This window comes from Elephantulus edwardii, unplaced genomic scaffold (assembly GCF_000299155.1).
Source record: "Elephantulus edwardii isolate Elephantulus edwardi_28Jun2011 unplaced genomic scaffold, EleEdw1.0 scaffold00059, whole genome shotgun sequence".
In the NCBI taxonomy this organism is placed as follows: domain Eukaryota; kingdom Metazoa; phylum Chordata; class Mammalia; order Macroscelidea; family Macroscelididae; genus Elephantulus; species Elephantulus edwardii.
The window spans coordinates 8,843,096-8,865,966 of NW_006399809.1; the positions used below are offsets into that span (position 1 = coordinate 8,843,096).

Consider the following 22,871-nt stretch of genomic DNA (forward strand, 5'->3'; position numbering starts at 1 on the left):
CACTTCACTGAGTATATTATGCTAAACATTTACTACATTGTATTTTTAAGATTGCGGAAGTGATTCATTCTCTACGGGAATAAGAGATAAGTTCATAGAAAAGATAAAGTTTTTAAGAATACTTTGCTGAAAGGAACTGCAGTGGTGTAGTAGGTAGTGTGTTGGGCTGCTAATTCAAAGGCCAATGGTTCAAATCCACCACCTTTCCCTGGGATTTATAGCCTTGGGAATCATATGGAGTGTTGCTGTGAGTCAGAATCAACGTCATGGTGGTGTATTTTGGGGTTACTTTTATCCCCATCCTGAAAGTAAAGGATTAATTTCATGGGAGATTAAGAAAGGAGCTTGGCAAAGACAGAGTATAGATATTTTTAGTCCTCAAAGGAACTAATACTATCCTTTTATAACCTTGGAATTATCATAATCGTACTGTAGTTTGTATTACAAAACAATAGTGTTTTGAATATAAAATTAAATGTTGTTGTTTTTTTTTTTAACTATAGTTTCTTTTCCACCTCCTGTTAGCAAAGCTAAGGAGCTCTGGTGGACTAGTGGATAGAGAGTTGCAGTACCAACTCAAAGGCAGGCTGCTTGAATCCACTGTTGGCTCCTAGAGAAAGAGATGGTCAGTCTCCTCCCATGTAATGGGAGCCTCTGGTTACCTGCTGGAGGAACAGCTATGAGTTGGTTCTGACTCAATGGCTGTTAGAGTATAGACAAGAATAGGTGTTGGCACCTCTATTCCTTCTGATTTCACCAGAGGGTCACTGAGCAAACACAACTGATTTGGTTATTGGAAGATGCTGTGGGTGCATTTGGTATTTTGTCATGTCTGAAGATGGAAAGATGATGAGGAGACAAACAGGGAGAAATTGGTGTTGACAGGGGGAGGCAGAGAGTGCTTATTTATGATAGAATCAAATTATTTCACTTTTTAAAATCACAGCCATTATGTTGATAAAATTACAGCTTTTCAGTGAGTTGTCAACAGACAGTAATAACTTCTAATGGTGTCTCTAAAATCAGACCTTTATGGCACCCATGTGTTTGGATTGCTGTGATCCATTATTCTAACCTTATTTTACTTCCTTTTTACAGGATTTATGAGGTTTTAGGCCTTAGTGATTAATTCCTTGGAGGATATATTTTAGAACCCAGGTTATTATTTTAACTTTTAGCACTGCTAATTTGAAATGTTTTTCTCTTTGCTAAATTTGAAGGAGATGAGAATAATTTATTTTAACCATAAGAAATTGGAAGAATGGAAGAATGGGTATTTGGTTAAGGAAAGCAGAGTAGCCAGTTGAAAGTTGCCAGTTGAACTGTGTTGACAAGTGTGATTTGTGAAGTCCCTGAAGAATCAACAACATGAAAGTTATTGACTGCGGATGAAGGGGTTCTCTGGGAAGGAGGAGGAATAACTATTAAGATAAGCCCAAATGACTAACTCAAAGAAACTTGTATTGATGGGTGGAGCTCAGATGAATAATCTAGGGAGGAGAAAAAAGTAGACAAAGTCATTGAAGAAGTCTCTATTTATAAATCACTTAACATTATAATATAAAGAGAATCTAAATAGTGTTTATAATGATATCATGAACATTTCTTGATAGGATCCCTCTTGTCCTTTTCGCTGTAATGCCAGCTGCTTTCTATCTTCCATGTCTGATGTTTCTCAAGTACTTTTCCTGTTTATTTATTCCCTTCTCTCCCTTTTGCTCAGATTATCACCAGCATTGATTGCGTTTCCCTTGCATTTTCAGATAGCGAGTTTTGTGAACAAGTCAGCCATCGACATCTCAATCCTGCAGAGGTCCTTGGCCATTTTGGAGTCCATGGTGCTCAATAGCCATGACCTCTATCAGAAGGTGGCGCAAGAGATCACTATTGGCCAACTGATCCCGCATCTTCAAGGGTAAGCAGGTGAACATTTCTGTGGGGAAGGAAAGTGCTTCAGGGAAAGGGTCCTTGGCAGTGACTTATGATGGTTTCATTAACTGAACAGGAAAGAAAAATCTCGATTTTTAGTATAAGTAAACCATGTACCACATTTCCACACTTAAATGATATGGTCACTTCCTGTTGTTCCCACCGCTGTGGGTTTTGTGCCTGTTTGGGGTACTGCTCTGTTCCCAATGCTGACACTTAATCAACTTTTGGTTTTGATGAATATTGTTATACATGTGGAGTCTTACTTTTAAATATTATTTTGTATTTGAATGACCAAGCACTGATGAGTTTGGTGTTTTTTATGTATACAATCTTGTGACAATAATTACTTTCTTTTAAAAAAAATATTTTTTTTAAATTTTATATTGATTTATTTACAAAGTTTGAATACATTGTTTTTCACAAAAGATCCTTCCTGTTTCCTTCAGCTCCCCCTATCAAGTTGTGCAACCCTATGATTAACACCTCCTTGCCCATCCTCACTGCTCTGCTTCCACCCTTAACCCCTGGATCCTCATACTCGTTCTATAATAATGGTTTTATACAGTATTTGTCCTTGTGGGACTCAGTTTTCTTTTACAACCAGCACCATTGCCAAATTTTCTATCACTGACAAAGAAACTTAATGCAAACTAAATGGTGACTTTTGTGGCCTCTCCTTCTGCTGCTGGTGATTATGAAAAAATTTTAGTCATAAGAGTCTTACTCTTGGTGAGACCTACTAAGACAATTTGTTCTCTTAAGTTCTTTGAACACATCAGGATTATATATGCTTTGAAATAGTGACTGCTTTCACAGTCAGTTAGGGGGCTTTAAAATCGGCTTCTTTCTTCCTCAGCTAGACTCAAGGTGCTATGCAATTTATAATGTATATGTTTCAGAAATTTGACCTATAAGATGCAGGGTAACATCCCCAGCAGCCTGCAGTCTTTGGAGATTTTTCCCATCTCTCTACTGTTAGGTAACTGAGGTTGCTTCTAATGATACTGAATTGAGAAGGAGCCCACTGTGAAGAGCTGATTCATCAATTGCTTTTGAGTTGTAGGTAGCAACAAACATGAGCCATCTGACACAAGAGCAGGACAGTATTGGGAAGATTCTGGAATGAGTATTCAAGAGCGACTCAAGGAGCTGAGCTTTGGAAAGGACAGCATTCTGGCCTCCTGGGAATCTTCAACACAAACCTTTTACTGGCAGATTGGTGATTCCGCTCCCAATGGCTTCCCTTCTTCTGTCAGAGTGCACATTTGCAAAGTTTCAAATGGGCCAATAAAGGCCCTTTTGGTTTGTTTATGTGGATGAAGTGAAATGCACTGAAAATTTTAACTGTGATATTTAGGATCTAACCTGCTGGAAGTACGCTAGATGTTAGTGTCCCAAGGAGAGGGCAAGGTGACCAGCATTTAAATTTAAATTGCAGATGCTCTCACTTGTGACCTCAGTGAAAATTAGCACACACTTTAAAATGATTAGGGAAAAGCTCTCCAGAAATGAGGCCCACTTCTGTTTGCCTGAGAAGGTGAAATGCATTAACCTTATTGAATCTGTTTTCTTTGGGTCCCCAGGAGACATTGTCTCACTCACTTCTTCAGTGTGGATAGTCATTATTTGCCAAACACAATGCTAAGGATTTTGCTACGCAATTTTTCTACTGTCTCTTTTTATTCCCTCCAAAACCACAAACCCTGACAATATTGTGGCTCATGATGACACAGGTGTGTAGGATTAGAACTACACTCTGCAGCTACGTAGTTATAACATTTCTGATATTAACGACATTCTCTAGACGTTTCTTCTAAGTTGCCTCTTGATGGGCCCAAGCTCCCCATCACTCAGTAACTGAGTGATTACCCATTTGCACAACCCACCGACTCCTTTATCCTCATAGCGACAGCTTGAAACAGTGCTCTTGTCACCATCTGTTATAGGTGTGGAAATTGTGCACTTTAAGGCAACCACTTGGGTGTGCCCATGACCACAGCAGTCTGTGTTGAACTAGACTAAGAATTCCTTCCTGCCATTCACTCATGTTCACTCTCTAGAGCTGTTAGTTTCTTATGCCTGCTGTAATAAAAAAACTGGATAGCTTAAAGCAATATAAAATTATTTTCTTTTAGTTTGGGGGAAGGAACTTGGAAATGAAGGTGTCAACAGGACTATGCTGCTAGAGAAGAGTCTGTTCACTGCCTCTTGTAGCTTCCAGTGGTGTCGATACTCCTGTGCCTTTTGTCTTGTGGCCATATCATCCCAATCTGTGTTTTTGTCCTCACATCTCCTTTAATTTTGTGTGTCTGTCCCCAAACTCCTTATTCTTTGCTTTTCTAACAAAAACACGTTATTACATTTAGAATCCACCAGAATAATTAAGAGAGCTCTGGTGGTTTTGTGGCAGGGAGTTGTGCTGCCAACCCAAAGGCATGTGGTTCAAATCTACCAACTGCCTTGTGGATAGAAATGGGCAGTCTCCTCTCCTGTAATTTTCTGACTCTGAAAACATTCTGGAGAGTCAGCTCTGAGTTGACGCCAGCTCAGTAGTACACAACAAACAACATGATAAACCAGGCTAGTCTTCCCCTTTCAAGATTCTTAACTACCCCCTTGCCATCCATGGTGACATGCCCAAGTGCTACGGATGATGACGTGGTTGTGTGTTGTGGGTGTTATCATTCCACTATCACAGTCCTCTGCCACCCCCGAGGTCCTCTCTCTTTTTATGCTTTGGAGCCTTTCTACTCTTAACCAAGTGCTCATAGAGAAAGAGTACAGGTGTTGTGGGCTTCTTTTAAAATTCCTGGCTATCTAATAATGAGCAAATTTACAGATTTAGGTATGCTTTTCTTTTTATTAATACTTTTATATTTTAAAATAAGTATTTATCTATTGGCATTAAGTATGATAAATGTGATACACAGAGTATGAACCAGAAAGAATTGGCACTGAAACATTTAATAAACTAACATATGATCATGAAGCAATGGTAATAAAAAAGGAGTCTACAGTGCACTAAAAGCATTGACAAAAAAATAAGGCCCTAGGAATTGATGGAGCACCGCTTGTTTCAGGAGCAGATACAGCCCTGGACGTGCTTACCACTCTCCATCAGCAAATATGGAAGATAGCTACTTGGCAAACTAAACTGGGAGAGCTTTCATATTTGTTTCTATTCCTACGAAAGGTGATCCAACAGAATGTGGAAATGATCGAACAATATTGTTACTAGCACAGGCAAATAAAATCTTGCTGGAGATTATTGAAAACAACTGGAATCTGCCAGAAATTCTAGCTGTGTTCAGTAGAGCCTATGGAATGAGGAACAACATTGCTGCTGATAGGTGGATTTTGTAAAAGCAAAGAATTCTGAAAAAGTGTTTGCTTGTGGGTTGTGGTGTTTTGTTTTGTTTTTTAATTATGGAAAGACATTTGACTGTGTGGGTCATAACAAATTATGAATAACATTAAGAAGAATAGAATCTTGGAACACTTAATTAAGCTCATACAGAACTTAATACACAAACCAAGAAGCAAAAACACTATATGGTTTAAAATAAGAAAAGGTATGAATCAAGGTTGGATCCTTTCTGTTTATTCAGTCTATGCGGAGCATATAATTCAAGAACCTGGGCCATATGAAGAAAGTAGCATCAAAATTAGATGAATACTCATCAATTCCCTCCAATAAGCAGATGACACAGCCTTGCTTGCAGAAAGTGGAGAAGACTTAAAGCAGTGACTGAAGAAGATCGAAGACTACAGCCTTCAGTACAAGTTATATCTCAACATCAGGAAGGTACACCCAAGTATTTCAGTTTGTGGTTGGCTATTGTAAATGGTAGTGCTTTCTTGATTTCCTTCTCTGAGTTTTCTTTGTTAATGTAGAGGTATCCTATTGATTTTTGGATATTGATCTTATTTTGCCACTTGGGAGTGAACCTAACTAGAGATACAAAAGCCTTATACAAAGAAAACTACAGAATATTTCTGCAAAACACAATAGAAGACCTAAATAAATGGAAACATGTGCCCTGTACATGAACAGGAAGACTTAATATTGTGGAAATTACAGTCTTACCAAAAACAATCTATATGTTCAATGGCAGTCCCAATCCAGATACCAAATTAATTTTTCAAGGGGATTGAAAGATAAATTATAAAATTTATTTGGAGACGAAAGAGCAAAACATTTCTGAGAAACAAAAATGAGGTGGGAGGCACAGTACTCCCTGACCTCAAAACCTACCACACAGCAGTAGTAGCCAAAACAGCATGGTACTGGTATAATGACAGGCACATAGACCAGTGGAACCAAATTGAGAACACAAAAATAGACCTAGCTATCTATGGCCAACTGATATTTGACAATGAAATCAAAGCTGTCAAGTAGGGAAATGACAACCTCTTCAACAAACGGTGCTGCCAAGACTGAACTGCTACCTGCAAAAAGCTGAAATAGGATCCACATCTCACACCATACACAAAAGTCAACTTAATGTGGATTAGAGACCTGGAAGTAAATCCCAAAACCATAAAGTTCATAAGAGACAAACTGGGACCAAAGTTAGAAGCTCCAGTCCAAGGTATACCAGAGACTTCCAAATACAGCTAGAAATGCCCAATCTGAAAAGGATAAAATTGATGCATGGGAACTTCTAAAAATTAAATCCATGTGTGTATCAAAAACTTTTTCCCAACAGGGTGAAAAGAAAACCTGCAGACTGGGAATAAACATTTGGTAGTACCATCTCAGACAAGAGTCTCATAATGCAAGTTTACAGAATACTCCTAGGCCTCCACAAGAAAAAGACTGATAACCAAATTACAAAACATGGAAGGAATTTTTATAGAGGAAGATATTTGAATGGAAAACAAACACATGAAGAAATGCTCAAAATCACTGGCAGTGAGAGAGATGCAAATCAAAACCACAATGAGGTACCATCTCACTCTGGTAAAAGTAGCAAAGTTTAACAGGACAGCAAGTAATAAATATTGGATAGGATGTGGTGAGAAAGGAACTCTTATACATTGTTGGTGGGATTGTAAAATGGTACAATCATTCTGGAAGGCAGTTTGGTGCTTCCTCAAAAAGCTGAATATAGAAATTCCATAGGACCCAGCTATTCCACTACTTGGAATATACCCAGAGAAAGCGAGAACTTAGGCACAAACAATGTTCATAGCAGTATTATTCACCATTGCAAGAACATGGAAACAGCCCAAATGTCCAAGCAGAAACAAATGGATTAAGACATTATAATACCTTCAGACAATGGAGTACTGCGCAGCACGCAGGAGCAATGATTTTGTAAATTATTGCCTAACTTGAGAGGGACTGGAGAGCATTTTGTTGAGTGAGCTAATTCAGTCCCACAAGGACAAATACATCATAAAACCATTATTGTAGAATGAGTGTGAAGATTCACGGGGTGGGGGAGAGTGGAGGCAGAGGGGTTAAGATGTGCAGGAGGAGGGGATAGTAATCATGGGGTGGTACAATTTGATGAATGGAGGGGTGAAGGAAATTGGAAGAATCTGTTCTTGACATCAGTGTATTCAAAATTTTAAAATAAACTAATATTTTAAAAAATTAAATTCAAGGGCAGTGATTAAAAAAAAAGGTACAGATCCTCACCATTAGACCCAGGGTCTCTGATGGCCTAGTGCTAAGAATATGTGCTGTAGCCCTGAAGGTTTGCTGTGTGACTCCACCAGTTGCTCCCCTGGAAAAAGATGTCCAGTCTCCTCCCATGTGATTAACTGTCTCTGAAAACCTGCTGTAGAGTCAGTTATGGGTTGGTTCCAACTTGATGGTAAACAGTAAACTAATAGATGGTAGACTAATAGACAAAATCATTCTAGAAGGGTAAAAGAATGAAATTGTCAAATAATTTCATTTTATTTAGACACACGATCAATATCTAGGTTGCTCTGATGGCCTAGTGGTAAGAAGCTGGACTACAATCCCAAAATCATGTGTTTCAAATCCACCAGCAGCTCCTCAGGAGAAGGATGGACAGTCTCCTCCCATGCCTCTGAAAAACTGCTGGAGCTTCAGCTATGGGTCTGTTCCTATGTGATAGCAAACAGTAACAAAAACGTCCATACCTGCTATAACAGTAGTCAGAAATCCAAACATGTGTTGCTGGGGCAAATCTGCTGTCAAGTACCTCTTCAGCTTAAAGTTGAAAGTATGCCTAGTTCAAGTCTTACTATTTTCAACTGTTTCCTATGTATCTAAAAGTTGAACAATAGTAAAGAAGGCCGAAAAGAATTGAAGCCTTTGAATTGTGTTGGAGAAGAGTATGAAATACACTACAGACTACCTACCAAAAGAACACACAATTCTGTTTTTGGAGGTAGAGCATCCAGCATGCTCCTTTGAGGCAAGAGAGGTGGTAAAACTTCATCTCACATACTTGGACAGGTTGTCAGGAGGGTCTAGTCCTCGAAACAAAAGGAAAGTAGAGAGTCCTTTAACAGAGAAAGAAAGAGAAGAAAGTATAAACTAGAGAGATTGACAGACTTACGACAACAATGTTCTTGAACTTGCAGAGATTGTGAAGGTGGCACTGGATAGGGCAACGTTCACATCTGTTCTTCATAGGGTTGCATGAGCCATAGTTTGCTAGCTGGTACCTAACAAAATAATGCCTCTGTCTTGGAGACTAGCTAGTTACCTTTATTATTATTGGTTTTTTGTGCCATTGAGTCGCCTGCAACTCACAGCAATCCTGTGTCTGATAACTCTGAACCCTGCGTCTGATAACTCTGAACCCTGCTCTACCCTGAGCCAATCTCGTCATCTCTGACAGACCAAACCCCATTTCCCTAGTCACTGAGTCAGTCCATCTCACCATCTCATCGAGGGTCTTTGTCTCCTGTGCTGTCCCTCCACCCTACCAAGCACGATGTCCTTCTCCAAGGACTGGTCCCTCCTGGCCACTTGCCCCAAAGTATGTGAGACAGAATTGCAAAATCCTTGTATCCAAGGAGCAGCTAGATTTTACCCTCTTCAGGACAGACCTGATTGTTCTGGCAGTCCATTGTATATTCAATACTCTTCTCCAGCATCACATCTCAAAGTTACCCTTATTAGCCCAGGAATATTGGGATATCCACGACTACTTCCTAACATTGTTATTTTTGTTACATGCTGTCGAGTTGCCTGTGACTGATAGCGACCCTCTGTACAATAGCTCTGAACTCTATCCTGAGACAACCTTATTGTCTCTTACACACTCACCCCCATTACCCCAGTCACTGAGTCAACCAATCTCATTGAGGGGCTTCCTCTCTTGTTCTGTCCCTACACCCTCCCAAGCATGAAATCCCTCTCCAAGGACTGGTTCCTCCTTGCAACATGCCCCAAGTATATCAGAGGAAGCTTCAGAATCCTTGCCTCCAAAGAACTGCCTGGTTTCACCCTCTCTAGGATGAACCTGTTTGTTTTCCTAGCAGTCCATTGTATATTCAATACTCTTCTCCAGCACCACAGCTCAAAGACAACAATTCTTCTATCATCCCTAGTAATTGCCCAGCTTTCTGAAGCATAGCAAGTAATTGCAAAGACCATGGTCTGGATCAGGCACACCTTAGTCTCCAGACTGACATTGTTACTCTTCGGTACTCTGGAGGGGTCCCTGACAGCAGAGTTTTCCAATGCAATTAGTCTTAATTTTCTGGCAGTGTTGATTGCGGAGCCAAGCAGACTGAAGCTGTTAAAAGTCTCAATCTCTTTAATGTCTTTCATGGTGCTACCAATCAATTTGAACTGGAGAACAAATTTAAGCCTCAAGTTTCAATACTTAAGGATGTTTTGGGCAGAATAATAAATTATCCAGGAAGCATTAAAAGAAGGTGGAAGGAGTCTACAGAGTCACTGTACCAAAAGAAATTAACTCACACAGAAGAATTTAATGAAAGAAGGAAACAAGAGCCTGTGGTGATGAAGGAAAAAGATCAAGCTACTCTGAAGAAACTGGCAAAAAACAAGGACCCAGAAATTCATGGCATACCAATTGACATATTTTAAGAAACAGACACGGCCCTGGACACGCTTACCAAGTTGTTCCAAGAATTCTGGAGGACAATCACCTGGCCAACTGACTGAAAAAGATCCATATTTATTCCCATTCCAAAGAAAGGTGACCCTACAGAGTGTAGAAATTATCAAACAATATCATTACTATCACATGCAAGCAAGATTTGGCTGAAAATTATCCAAAAATGACTAGCAGAGACAGAGAACTGCCAGATGTACAGGCTGGATTTAGAAGAGGCCGTGGTACTATAGAGTTAATGTTTGATGGATCTTGGCTAAAAGCAGGGAGTAACAGAGGAATGACTATCTGTGTTTCACTGACTATGCAAAAGCATTTGACTGTGTGGATCACAACAAATTGTGACTAACTCTGAGAAGAATGGGAATCCTAGAACACTTGATTGTGCTTAAGGGAAACCTATACTTGGACCAGGAGGCAGTCATCAGAACAGAGCAAGGAAACACTGCATGGTTCCAAATTGGGAAGGATGTACTCAAGGGAATCTGTCCTATTTCCATGCCTTTTTAGTTTATATGCAGAACAGATCATCTGAGAAGCTGGGCTCTATGAGGAGAAATGTGGCATCAGGATTGAAGGAAGACTCATCAACAGTCTGTGTATGCAGATGCCACAACCCTGCTTACTAAAACTGAGGAGGACCTGAAGCGCATGCTGTAGAAGGTCAAGGACTGCAGCCTTTAATATGGATTGAGGCTCAACATCAAGAAAAGAAAGAACTTCTTAATATACTTCATCAAACAGAAAATCAATAACTCTCACTCTCCCCCGTCTCCCCTCTCACTTCTCCCCTCTCCCTTCTCTCATCTCCTCTCTTCTCCCTAAACTAAACATAGACAGGATATCCTGAGTTTATGCTATTAATTCTAACAAATAAGAAGAGAGAAGGAGCCAGCTGGCTGCCTCTACTTGCTGGGAGTTTTCCAAAGTTGCCCAGCTAGTAATAGCTCCACTGTGTTTACAGACTAATTATCGTTGAAATAACTTTCTCAGTGCCAGCTGCATTGTTGAAGATATTGCCTATCACTCACCTCATTTGGGGAGGTGAAGAAAGGTGGTTATGAACTTTATCATGGTTTGAATCAGGAATTTCCTCTTCTGACTGTATTATTCTGTGTTGTTATAGGACAGATCAAGAAATCCAGACATACACCATTGCAGTGATAAATGCACTTTTCCTCAAGGCCCCAGATGAGAGGAGGCAGGTAAGTTGCATTTCTCTGGTCTTCTTTCATTTGGTGTAGAGATAGCCCTCATTTCCATACAGGGAACTACTTGAGCTTCTCTGGTACTCCCAGGTAGGGGCTCAAGGCAGCTCTGCCCTTCGGTTGACTGGCCACGTGCAATGGCCTAACAAATCCTACACGAACGGATAGAGGTGGGCCAGTGCTCATCTTCTGTTCTAGTTATAGAACCACTCCATGAGTGAAACTGAACCTAGAAATACAAAACATAATAAAATTGATGAAAATCAGGTGGGTGCGGTGAAGGCCCAGTTAAAAACCCTCATAATTTTCCCTCATGTTGTTGGATCCTCCCTGGAGGTGGGGGAAGGCAGTGGTGTGCCTATTTGCTTAAGTGAGAAGCTGAAACCTGGGAATAAAAGCTGAAGGGAAAAATAGAGAAGTCACTGCTCCTGAGGTAATTGTCCATGTGATTGAGGTAGTGCTTCGCTTGATGATACTTCTCTGTCTGGGTGTGGATGTGGTTGGGAGAAATGAGTAGTTCATTTACCTTCTTCTTTATCGAGTGGAGGAAGGAGTCCCCTCGCTGAGTAAATATTAATAGTTACCTTAGCTATACTGTCAGTCTTTTTCACCTCAGATCCCTTTTTCTTCTTCACTTAGCTGAAGGACCATTGATGAGGGGATTGTGGAAGAAGTGTAACTTTATAGCGTCTTGACTCCTCCCTAAAATTTTACCTATAACATTACAATATAAAGTATATTCTGGTTACAGATTTAAAAATGGAGGAAATATATCTTTCAACCATCAGAAAGTAGGGTGGTGAGATGTATGACAGCTCCTCACAAATTGTTGTAGGTGAATTTAGAAAGTTAGTGCCCTTCTGAACATGGTGTCGAAAACCTTATTATTTTAATTTCTGGTTGTTGGGGACTTTAAATCTCGGTGACTAGATATGAGGTATTTATAATTTGTTTTCTGTTAGAGTTGTTGCTCATCCTTAAGGATTTGGGTCTCTAATTAGACAAGGAATAGAGCCACTTTTGGGTCCCCTAAGGTTTGTTGGGTGGGTGGGGGTGGGGAATCCAAGAGATGCCTGTCATCCTCAGACCTGTGCTAGAACCCTAGCAAGTGGGCCTTTAAAGGGGGCCTGTGCAGATCTTCGGTGGTCTCACATGTGGGTCTTCTTTGATATTTGAATTTAAGACAGTTAAACGGCCCAGCACACTTCTGGGCAGCTCTTACTTTGCATACCCAGCAGACAGGGGCATTAGAGGAGCTGCTTCTCCCACTGGCTCCAGCCAAGCCAGGCATGTGGTATCTGAGTGTACAGTTGGGGACAGAGAGGAGACTTGTGTCCTGGTTCTGCACGCATGGCAGCCTTTCCCCCATCTGTGCAAGAAGTTGGATTAGGGAAAGTGAAAATTCCTTTCTGTTCTCAGACCTGTGATTTCAGTTGGGCCCCTGGATGGAGAAATGAATAAAATGCATACACTGTGCTCTTAAAGATTGTCGTTAGTCTGCTGGCAATTGGGATTAAATGACCATGGAACAGTAGGGAACCAGGTGCTGATCTGTGCTGACTCTAGGACACTGATAACAGTGGAAATATCCTGGAATACTGATAGAACAGTCACCTTGCATTCTGTAAATCAAGTTTTTCTTAAACGCCAGGTGAGACTGACATACATAGTTTGGTCATATTTTGTTATAAAAATAGTAAGCCATTGAAGAGTCGTCTTATTATCATTAAACCATTAGAGAGATTGACCCAAAAGTCCAGCAAAAAAAAAATCTACAAAATAATATATGAAGTTAATTTCAGTCTTTGAAATAAATAGCTATATTACTTGCTTCCCCATGGAAAATGAACTTGGTCTCTATATAAAGAGATGCTAAGAATGTTGTTTTTCAAGGCAAAACAAATGTTTCTAATTTTTCAAGTGAGTTAAGAAATTCTGCAAATACATAGAAAGATCCTATGCATCATTAGCCATCAGAGAGCTGCAAGTCAAAGCCACAGTGAAGTACAATCTCTCCACTTGGTAGGATAGATATGATAAAAATCAAAACAAAAAAGAAAACTATCATCATCAATAAAAACAACCAATATTAGTGATGTTGTGTGGAAATCAGAACCCTTATTATTCTTACTCCATCCAGTGGAATGGATAATGATATAAAAACCAAAATAAAAAACATTATCAGAACCCTTACCCATTGCTGATGGGAATGCAAATGGCGTTCATTTGGGAAAAAAGTGCAGTGGTTCTTCAGAAAATGAAAATTAAACTGCCATAAAACTAAACTAACTACTCCTAAATTTATACCTTAATGACTTGAAAACGGAAAGACTAAAAAAACCTGGACACCTATGTTCACTGATGCACTGTTTATAACACCTAAATATTCATCAGCAGATGAATGAACAGTTGTTATACATACATGTAATGAATTACATACTACTTAGTCAGTAGGAGAAAAAGAGTCTTGATTACATATTTGAGTATGGGTAGAGCTTGAAGACGTTATGATGAATGAAATAATCCATGGAAGGACAAATATTGTATCATCTCATATCAAAGGATAAGAAAAGGTAAATATGTAGAGACCAAAGTTAACAGGAAGCCAAAAGTGCTTAACAGAGGTGGGAGGGAGAGAAAAGGGAGTAACTCTGACTAGTCTAAAAAAAAAAAAAGCAAGCAGACAGTGACTGGTCTGTATTTATCTGGAAGAGTGGGAGGGAACAGTGAGGGAGAGGGGGGGATATGAGATGAGTGGCTAATTGTCTCCATGAACCACTACCTCCTTTGCCATGAAGCTGGAAGAACTGGATGTTGCTTGACTACCATTATTGTGCCTTTAAATTAAAGACTCTGTAGAAGCATCCTGATCAAAAGGAAAAAATAAGTAACAATATAAATTCCTAAGCAACTCTGGATTGTCTAGAGTCATAGAGGGTAGCTGAATTCCTGAAACAACTCCCTTGAGAGAATCTTGAATCCTTAAAAAGTGCCCTTGAAGTAATCTTAAAACCAAGTTTTTGCTTAACTAGTGAAAAAGAGGATTAAATGAAACATTATACTCTTTTAAGAATCATATATGGGGTCAAATTGATGTCAGGAACCCAGAGAGTAGAAATGGACCTTAGGGGGTAGTGAATTTATCTTAACAAGGGAGGCGAAACTCAGAATAGGAGCATGCCAGTGGTTGTATAGATTAAAGGATGTAATAGATATCACTATCTTATACATTTCAAAACAGTTGAATTGGTATATATTTCACTGGGTATGCTATGCATCAGAGCTGGACAATGACTAGGGATGATAGAAGAAGAATTGATGCCTTTGAGCTGTGGTGCTAGAGAAGAGTGTTGAATATACCATATACATACCACCAGGAGAGCAAATAGGTTCATTCTAGAGAGGGTGAAGCCAGGCTGCTCCTTGGAGGCAAGGATTCTGAGGCTTCGTCTAACATATTTTGGGCCTATTGCAAGGAGTCTCTGGAGGGAGACATCATGCTTGGAAGGGCAGAGAGATAGAAAAAGAGAGGGAGACCATTGATGAGATGGATTGATACGGTGACTGGGATAAAGAGGATAGGTGTGTCAGAGACGGTAAAGTTGGCACAGGATAGAGCAGGGTTCATGGAAGTTGTTCATAGGGTTGCTGTGAGTTGTAAACGACTCAATGGCACATAACAGCAACAACATAGTCTCAACAGGAAACAAAATTTTGCCTTTTAAATTTTCTTTAAAAACCAACAAGAGTTAGCTCCCAAAAGGGATTTAAAAAAATAAAAAGGTTGGATATTATTTTTGGAAGGTGACTAATTCCCACAGTAAACCAGCTGTTACTGAGTTGACTATATACTATGAGGGCCCCCTGTATTGTAGAATAGAACACAGGGCTTTCAATGGCTGTGTTATTTCTAAAGATTGTAAGGCCTTTTCTCCAAGGAACCTCTAGGTGGATTGGAACCACCAGCCTTTAGTCATCAGCCTAGTAGTCAGATTCTTAATTTTTATGCTACCCTCAAGTTCACACACCTTTGGCTTGGTAGGATCACTTCTGCCCACTAGGCCATCTGATCTCTTGCTATGCTATTGTTGTTGTTAAGTGCCATCGAGAAAGATGGGTGACTTTAATCCATGGCCCTCTGGCCTGTTTTTAATTCTTTTTGGTCAAACATTCTTCTAGGTCATATAGCCTTGGTGTGTCCACTTGCTGGATAGAGGTAATTCGTGGTTGCTGTGAAGCCAAACACTGTGACACTGATGTGTCAAATGTGATAATGGTTACCCATGGTGGACAGTGTTTGGTGGAGCTCCCAAATTAAAACAAGCTTTGAAGCAGGAGTGGCATCCACTTCCAAAATAGCTTGCCTCCGAAAGCCAAATGAACCTGCAGAAAGGAAGAAAGTTATGAGTCATCTACGACTCCATGGTACTTAAGAACAAAAACAACCCTCAAGTTAATTGGTGATGTCATCTGAATAACTAGAGAGTCTGTGAACTGCTGAAAGAACATACTTCAGTCTGGACTTCAGACTGAGATTATTAAAAAAAGCTGTTAGCCATGTTTGACATTGACATTTTTACCACTATATGTTCTGAAAAGTAATAAATCATTTCTTTATGAATAAGAAAATTTACCAATATTTTCAAGTTCTATCATGTGTCAGGCACATGTAACATTTTCCCATTTTATTCAATTACAGTATTTTATGACATGAAGTTGAAACTCAAAAGGGAGTAGGATTTGAAGAGAGTCAGAGCTGGAATATTCCTACCTTCAAAACATTCCCTTGAACTCCACAGTAGCACCACCCACAGAATTCTTTTGTATTTTACAGGCATAATAAGTTCCCTAAAGCCTAAAAGACCTCTAACTTCTTCATTGTTTTATTGCAGTTAGGTTCAAATATAACCTACAAGTTTATATCTGAAAGTGAGCCAATAAAAACCTTCACGTTCACAAGAGAATATTGTCACAGAAGCATGGCTTCTTACCACTAGATCCCCAGAGTTCCCTGTTGTTACAATAGAAATACAATTAGAAAAGATGAGGCTTCTAGAGCTGGAAGGACTCAGAATGCCTGGGGGACACAGCAGTGAACTTGGGCGCACCAGTTATTATGAAGGTAGTATGGAACCAGGCAGTGTGTTTAAAGGTCCTTTCTCAGTTCATTTCCAGTAATTCTTAGTGTTGTGATTGCCTTCAAGTTAGCTTTGACCCTCAAAGACGACAGAACAAACTGTTCCCTGGTCCTACATCAGCTTTGCAATCTGTATGCTCAAATTCATTGCTGTGCCCCCTGTGCGTTCTGAATACCTCAGAGCCTCATCTTCCAGCACTCTATCAGTATTCTTGTTTATTTTGTTGTCATTGTTTTTGAGGATATACCCAATGGATATATACCAACTCAACATTTTCTGTGTGTCCAATTTCGTGACATTCTACACTACATGCATTTTTCAGGCTCTATAGTCGTCCTTACAATATTCGCCTGTGAACTTTACGGTTTTCATTGGCTCTTTTATTGGCATATGTTTTAGTGAGATCACTTCTGAATATTTGTATAGTTCCGATAAGTATTTTTAAAAATATTTTTTCAACAACCATTTATAGTTTTGAGACATGGAAAAAATCAGAAAACATATATCCAAAAGGAGGGTGCCTTAAAAACTCCAACCATCCAGAGTGAGTGACTGTGGTCACTACTTCATTTCTTGCTCTATGCATATGCTAGCCTATGAGTATTACTGCTCACCAAATGTACACGTACTATATATCCTGTGAATAAAAAAATTACTTTTCAAATGAAGTATTTTGTGGACATTATTCTATTTCAATATATCTGTATCTCTGTACACTGAGCCCTGCTGGCGTGGACGCTTACAGTGCTGTGCTGCAGACCTAAAGGCTGGACTTCTCTTGAAGTTCAAATCTACCAGTGCCTACATTGGAGAAACATACCCAGCCTCCTTCCTTGGGATTTACAGCTTCAGGAGACCCAATGGCAGACGAGCTGTGAGCCTCAACCCACTGGATGGCAATGAGGATTTTATGCTTGATTTTATTTTTAGGAATGTTAAAGCTGTAGGACATTGCATATGTTTCTAAGGCTTATTGAAGCAATTCCTTGGTGGTGGACCAAGGAATCTATGAGCTTCTATCTTCTCTTTGATCACACTCCGGCTCTTTGGAATCGTAATATGAAATATACATTCATTCCTTGATGAAACATTTATTGTCTGCTCTATGCCAGACACTGCACTTAGGGGTTAAAATAGAAAGGCAAAAAGGACAGTCCTCATCCTTGAGGACCTCACAGTCCTTAGCAGAAGAAAAATATTACAAATTCAAGTGTCCTCAGAGACACTGGAAATATAGTCTCACTTATTTTGAAATCTCATAGATTGATAGGATGGATGTCATAGACCCACAAAAGAATATATTTCCTCTGTCTTTTTAAGAAATGTTTTGTTTGTGTCAGTTAGGTAGCAGTTTTGTTTTAAAAAATAACAAATAGGGGGGAAAACCCTACCAGAACCTTTGGGACTTGACTTTGCCATCTGCTCAATGGGGAAGAAGAAAGCCCTTTCCTATTTTGATAAGAAAAAAAAAAACGAAAAAAAAAAACACAAACCACACCAACACCATGCGTTTGTGGAAGGAAGGACAAGTTCCTCAGGCTAACCATTTAATTGATGTCTGACTGAGCCATTTCCCTTACTTTCTCCTTGCATTTGGACTTAAATGCCATGTAGGCTGTCAGGAGCCCCCTTGCTGTATTTATGCATTCTTTTCTTCAAAGGAGTGGGTCAGCAGGGGACAGAAATAAAGTCGTCCACCTCTCACAGCGCCCTCTGAATTTCCACCTTCTTCTCTCCTGCTTGCCTTTCCTTTCTGTGGCGGTGGGGACACCATTAGGTTGATGTAGAGAGCAATGTTGACATCCTTGATTGCCCTCTGACTGTAAGTGGACCGTGTTTTCTGCGTGGGGGTCTAGTGGGCCCGTCCACTCCCCAGCTGCATCCCTCCTCTCTGCCCTTCCACCCTGCCTGTGTTCCTGTAGTTCCTCTCCATATTCTTGGTTCTCCTTGCTTTCTGCAAGCTTATTTTCACCTTGCTAGAGTTCCTAGTTGCGATTTTTAATCATAGCTTAATTCTCTTCTCAATAGAAGTAGCAAAACCAGTGTCCCCTATCCTCCCCCCCCAAAAAAAAAGACAATAGTCAAATGCCTTCCTGAATATGAGCAGTATTTTTACATTTTAACATTTGCACCCAAATTATGTTTAACTCTTGAACCCTCTGTCTGTCAGTACTGAGAAGGCAGGGGTCAGTGAGTAATTTTATTTGTGGAGCTCATCTCAGTTACCCTGTGCCAGCTAGGTCACAGCATGAATGCAGTTTGCAGAAATGAATTCTGCCGGTAGGTAAATTAACACCTGCCCAAATGGTTGTGCTTTTCTGAAATTCCACTCCACTCACGGGCACAGACAATTTTCAAATGCTGGCGTATGCACTGCTGCCTCTTTGGTTGTGTACAGATAAAGACAGAATGGCTTTTCAAAGATGGACAGCTCTAAAGCATTGGTCGTCTAACACTGTAATCACATTAGTGTGAGCAGGTGTTGTGCAGTAAAATCTTTCTCTGGCTGGGTAATCAAATAAAAGCTGATAAGCAATTCTAATAGAGAACCAGGGAGCTCTGGTGGCGTACTGGTAAGAAGTAGAGCTGCAATCCCAAAGGCATGCAGTTCAAGTCCACCACCTGCTCCATGGGAGAAGGGTGGACACTCTCCTCTGAATATTAACTGTCTCTGAAAACCCACTGGAGGGTCAGCTGTGAGTCCATTCTGGTTGACAGTACACAATAACAACGATGGGGAACCATTACTTTCTTTTGGAGTGTTGGATTTTTATGCAGCACTCACTCTTTTTTCTTTTTTTCCTGAAATTAAGAAATTCTACAAGTGTACAGGGGCCAGATTTCCTTCCTTTGCTTTTAGATATGGCTCTGTAATCTGTGATACCAAAACTAATTTGAATACAATACTTAATTGAATTATTTACTCAGAAATACTGCTGATATACAGTTGTGAAGCACCCCCTAGAGAGAGTCACGCTTGATCTCATTGAAATGTGTTTTCTAACATAAGCCTTTGTGTGGGTGTTTTTCTTCAACAGGAGATGGCAAATATTTTGGCTCAGAAGCAACTGCGCTCCATCATTTTAACAGTGAGTACTGTTAGCAGTGTGTGCTGTGACCCCTTTGGGGTGGAAGGGCCCTGTGTATGTATTTTCTCCTATTTTGACATTCATTTGTTTGTTCTGTAGCAAGAAGTAGTAACTAGAAAGGCAAGAGTAAGTGTTGGAACAAGTCAGGCTTTCCCAAAAAGGACTGCATTATAGGATGAATGGGGAAATGTTGCTGTCAGTTTGCCAGCAACTTAACAGTGACACTCTGACGGAAGTAAGCATGATGGAGATACACCACTCCAGGAGAGGATCAGAGAGTCAATCCAGCTCAGTTTTATTGGGATAATCACAGCACTTGTATACACAGAAGAACAGGATAGGGTGGGCTTACAGATGTGGGACTTATGGGTTGGTCAGAAGAAGCTCAGCCTCATGCAGGCTACTCCGTGCTCAACAGAAGTGGCAGTCATCTTCTCAGGTGGCAAGCTTTCTCAAGCTGGTACAGTCAATCACAGGGGAGCTTTCTCTACCCTGTATTAAAGGCCGTTGGGGGCTTATACTTAATCTGGAGCTTGGGTGATCTGCCCTGACCAGACACTCCCTTCCTCTCCAACATTCTGCAACAGGGAAAAATCTCTGGAACTGCTTGAGTTATTGTTGTGTGTTCTGCTGAGTCAGAAACAACCCATAGCTGACCCTCCAGTGGTGGGGTGCTACCCAAGAGGAAAAGGAAAGAAGAATGTTCTGGTCAGTTGAGTTGCCATCTCTCAGGGGGATGGGTTTATTACACTAGCATGGATGCAGTTAAGTGTTTTAAGCCTGATCTAGGGATAAATGGCTAAGCACTTGATGAGTAGCTGAAAGGTTGGTGGCTTCAACCCACCCAGAAGAGCCTTGGAAGACAGGCCTAGTGACCTGCTTCCTTGAAAACCCTCCAAAAGCAGTTCTGCTCTGTTCACCTGGGGTCATGGTGAGTCAAGATCAACTTGATGACAACTGACTTTAATAAGGAATTAAGGGTTTCCTGACCTGAAAAACACTTAGCATTCTGAGCTTTTACTGTCAGTAATGAAGGGGCAAGCTGGAAACATATGTCACAGATGGTTTTTTGAAATTTTGGTCATAATTTTCCTGGGTGCTGTTGCAAAGGAGCCCTGGGGCTGAAGTCCACCAGGGAGTTGTGCTCCTAATCCAATGGTTGCACCTCTCTCTCGGTTCAAATCCACCAGCGACTCCACAGGGGGAAGATGGACAGTCTCTTCCCTTGCAGTTTACAACCTCAGAAGCCCAGTGTAGGCTCAGCCGTGAGCTGATGTCTACTTGGTGGAAATGCATTAGTTTGGTTGGTTAGAAAGGCAGTAAATGCCTAACTGAGACTTGCTCATACATGAAAATAGCAATGACCCAAAGCCTAGGCAGAAAGGAAGTCCTAAAATATTTTCTTGTGTGCCTTAAAAATGTTTAGGAAATTTTAAATGGAAACAACTTGACCAAAAATTTGTCAAAGAATTTTGAGACCCATTGAAACAAGTTTAATGAGAAGGAAAAAAAAATTTAGGGAAAAAACCCCAAAATTACTACATTTCTCAAAACCTTACCTGCTACTTGACTTTTAATGAGGGGCTGAAAAAACTGAATATGGTTTGTTTCATTTTAAAATAAAAGAATTTCTGCTTGTGCCATTTCATGGAAGAGCTTATACTCAATCTCTCTCTCTCTCTCTCTCTCTCTCTCTCCCGCCCCCCTCATTATCAGACCATTGAAAGTTAAAGCCCATGACAACAAAGAAAGAACTGTTACAGAACCCAAGAGCAATGACAGCAAATTGTCATCACATTTGATTCTTAAGTTTCCTAATTGTGAAAGATAAAGGGAAACATTTGAGTGTAGTTTTCATTGTTGGATAAACTATCCCAGGTCCTGTGGGATGGCATACTTTTTTTAATTAATATTGTTAATTTGGAACTAGAATTGGAAATATTGAGCAGCCTAACACATTTTTAGGTTCATTTCTTGTCTTTGAGGAAGCAGAGAAGGACTTAGAATATGTTTATTTGACTCCCAATAGATGTATAAGCCACAATATCAAAATGGAGTTCAGTGAAGGTGTTTGTGAAAGGAGGGGTGCGTGAGGAGATGAAGGCTCAGAAACAGCAAACGGGGGTGCATCCCATGTCTCTTATACTGTTTGGGGTGCTGTTATGGTCAGAGAGATAAGTGAGTGTAAGCCACCTTGGCTTAGTCAGTGGAATATTTTTGAAAATTTAACACCTTGGCAGTTTGTGATTGTTACTCTAGTGAAAACTTGAATTGTAGATATTTGAAGGCTGTTTAATAGATACCATTTTACTTTGTACATTAAACGCATACCACCAGTTCCCACTGTGTTCTGAAGTCAGAAGGGTAATACTACTTCCTAGTTTGCTTTTCCTGCTTACCCCCAGCATGCTTTCTACCTATACTTCATGCTCCCCCGTCATTTTGGTTCAGGCACTTTGTGTTATGAAATCTCTCACTCCCTCATTCTTCTGACTTTCATTGAATTGTTCCTTTGAATCAGTTCACATTAACCTACAAAATAGCAAAGCAGGACTCCAAGGAAAAAGACTGAAACATGCTCTTGCGTCTAGCACATTCAGAACAACTGCCTCAGATGGTTGTTTTACCACATTGAATGGAGCAATAATTAAATAACTTAGTTAACTAAGAGGCCTGTATTTGGAACCCACCAGCTGTTCCATGAGAGAAAGTTGAGGCAGTCTGCTTAGGTGAAGACCACAGCCCTGGAAATCCTCCAGCCAGTTATATTTTGGCCTCTGGGAATCAACAACAGTAGTTTTGGTTGGAGATTTGAGTGGCCACTTCCAAAAAAAGGTACTATTAAATGCAAATACTTAATTGGTTCAATTTGCCAATTAGTTATAATTCACTGACTTTTGTTAGATCCTGCCAGACGTTATACCATCTTCACCATTTCCACCATACTTCAGGCCATTGTCCTGGTCACTGTCTGTCTCTTGGAGGGTCTTTCTCTCCTTTGCTAAGCGTCTGCTTTTCCTAGCATGATGTCCTTCTTGAAAGCGTAGTCCATCCTGATAACATGTCCAGGCATCCTAGCCTCCCTTTCTCTTTCAAGAGGATCAGAAGAGCAAACAAATCTGGGAGTAGGAGCTCAAGAGGCCAGTCTAGCTGTGATTCCTTTTCTATTTGTTCCATTTTCAGTTCTCTGTCTATGGGTAAGGGGCATTTTCTTTTTCATTCACAGATTAATAAAGTAATGGATATTTATTTGCTCACAGTTTTCAAAGGGCTGTGGTCCCTGCATAGTTTCTACAAGGAGCTAACTGTACACTTGATATATATGCTGCTTTTGTATGTTGTTTTTAAAACTTTTCACTTTTTAGAAGTCAGATCACCTGCCAAGAACAGTTTTAGGGTAACATGATGACAAAAATCACAAAGAGCCTT

At 40.2% G+C, this 22,871-nt stretch overlaps 1 protein-coding gene across 4 annotated transcripts in view; it reads left to right on the forward strand.

Annotated features, from left to right (window-relative positions):
- Nucleotides 1–22,871, forward strand: part of ELMO1 (engulfment and cell motility 1) — a 683,616-nt gene that overhangs the window by 138,345 nt on the left and 522,400 nt on the right. For 2 of the 4 annotated variants that reach the window (XM_006887590.1, XM_006887591.1), the window contains exons 8-10: nucleotides 1,764–1,915; nucleotides 11,134–11,212; nucleotides 19,392–19,442. In XM_006887590.1, coding sequence (XP_006887652.1) covers nucleotides 1,764–1,915; nucleotides 11,134–11,212; nucleotides 19,392–19,442 — 282 coding nt within the window. Of the gene's footprint in view, nucleotides 1–1,763; nucleotides 1,916–11,133; nucleotides 11,217–18,130; nucleotides 18,176–19,391; nucleotides 19,443–22,871 lie in introns of all 4 variants that reach the window. The other 2 variants (XM_006887592.1, XM_006887589.1) reach the window with 2 other exon arrangements.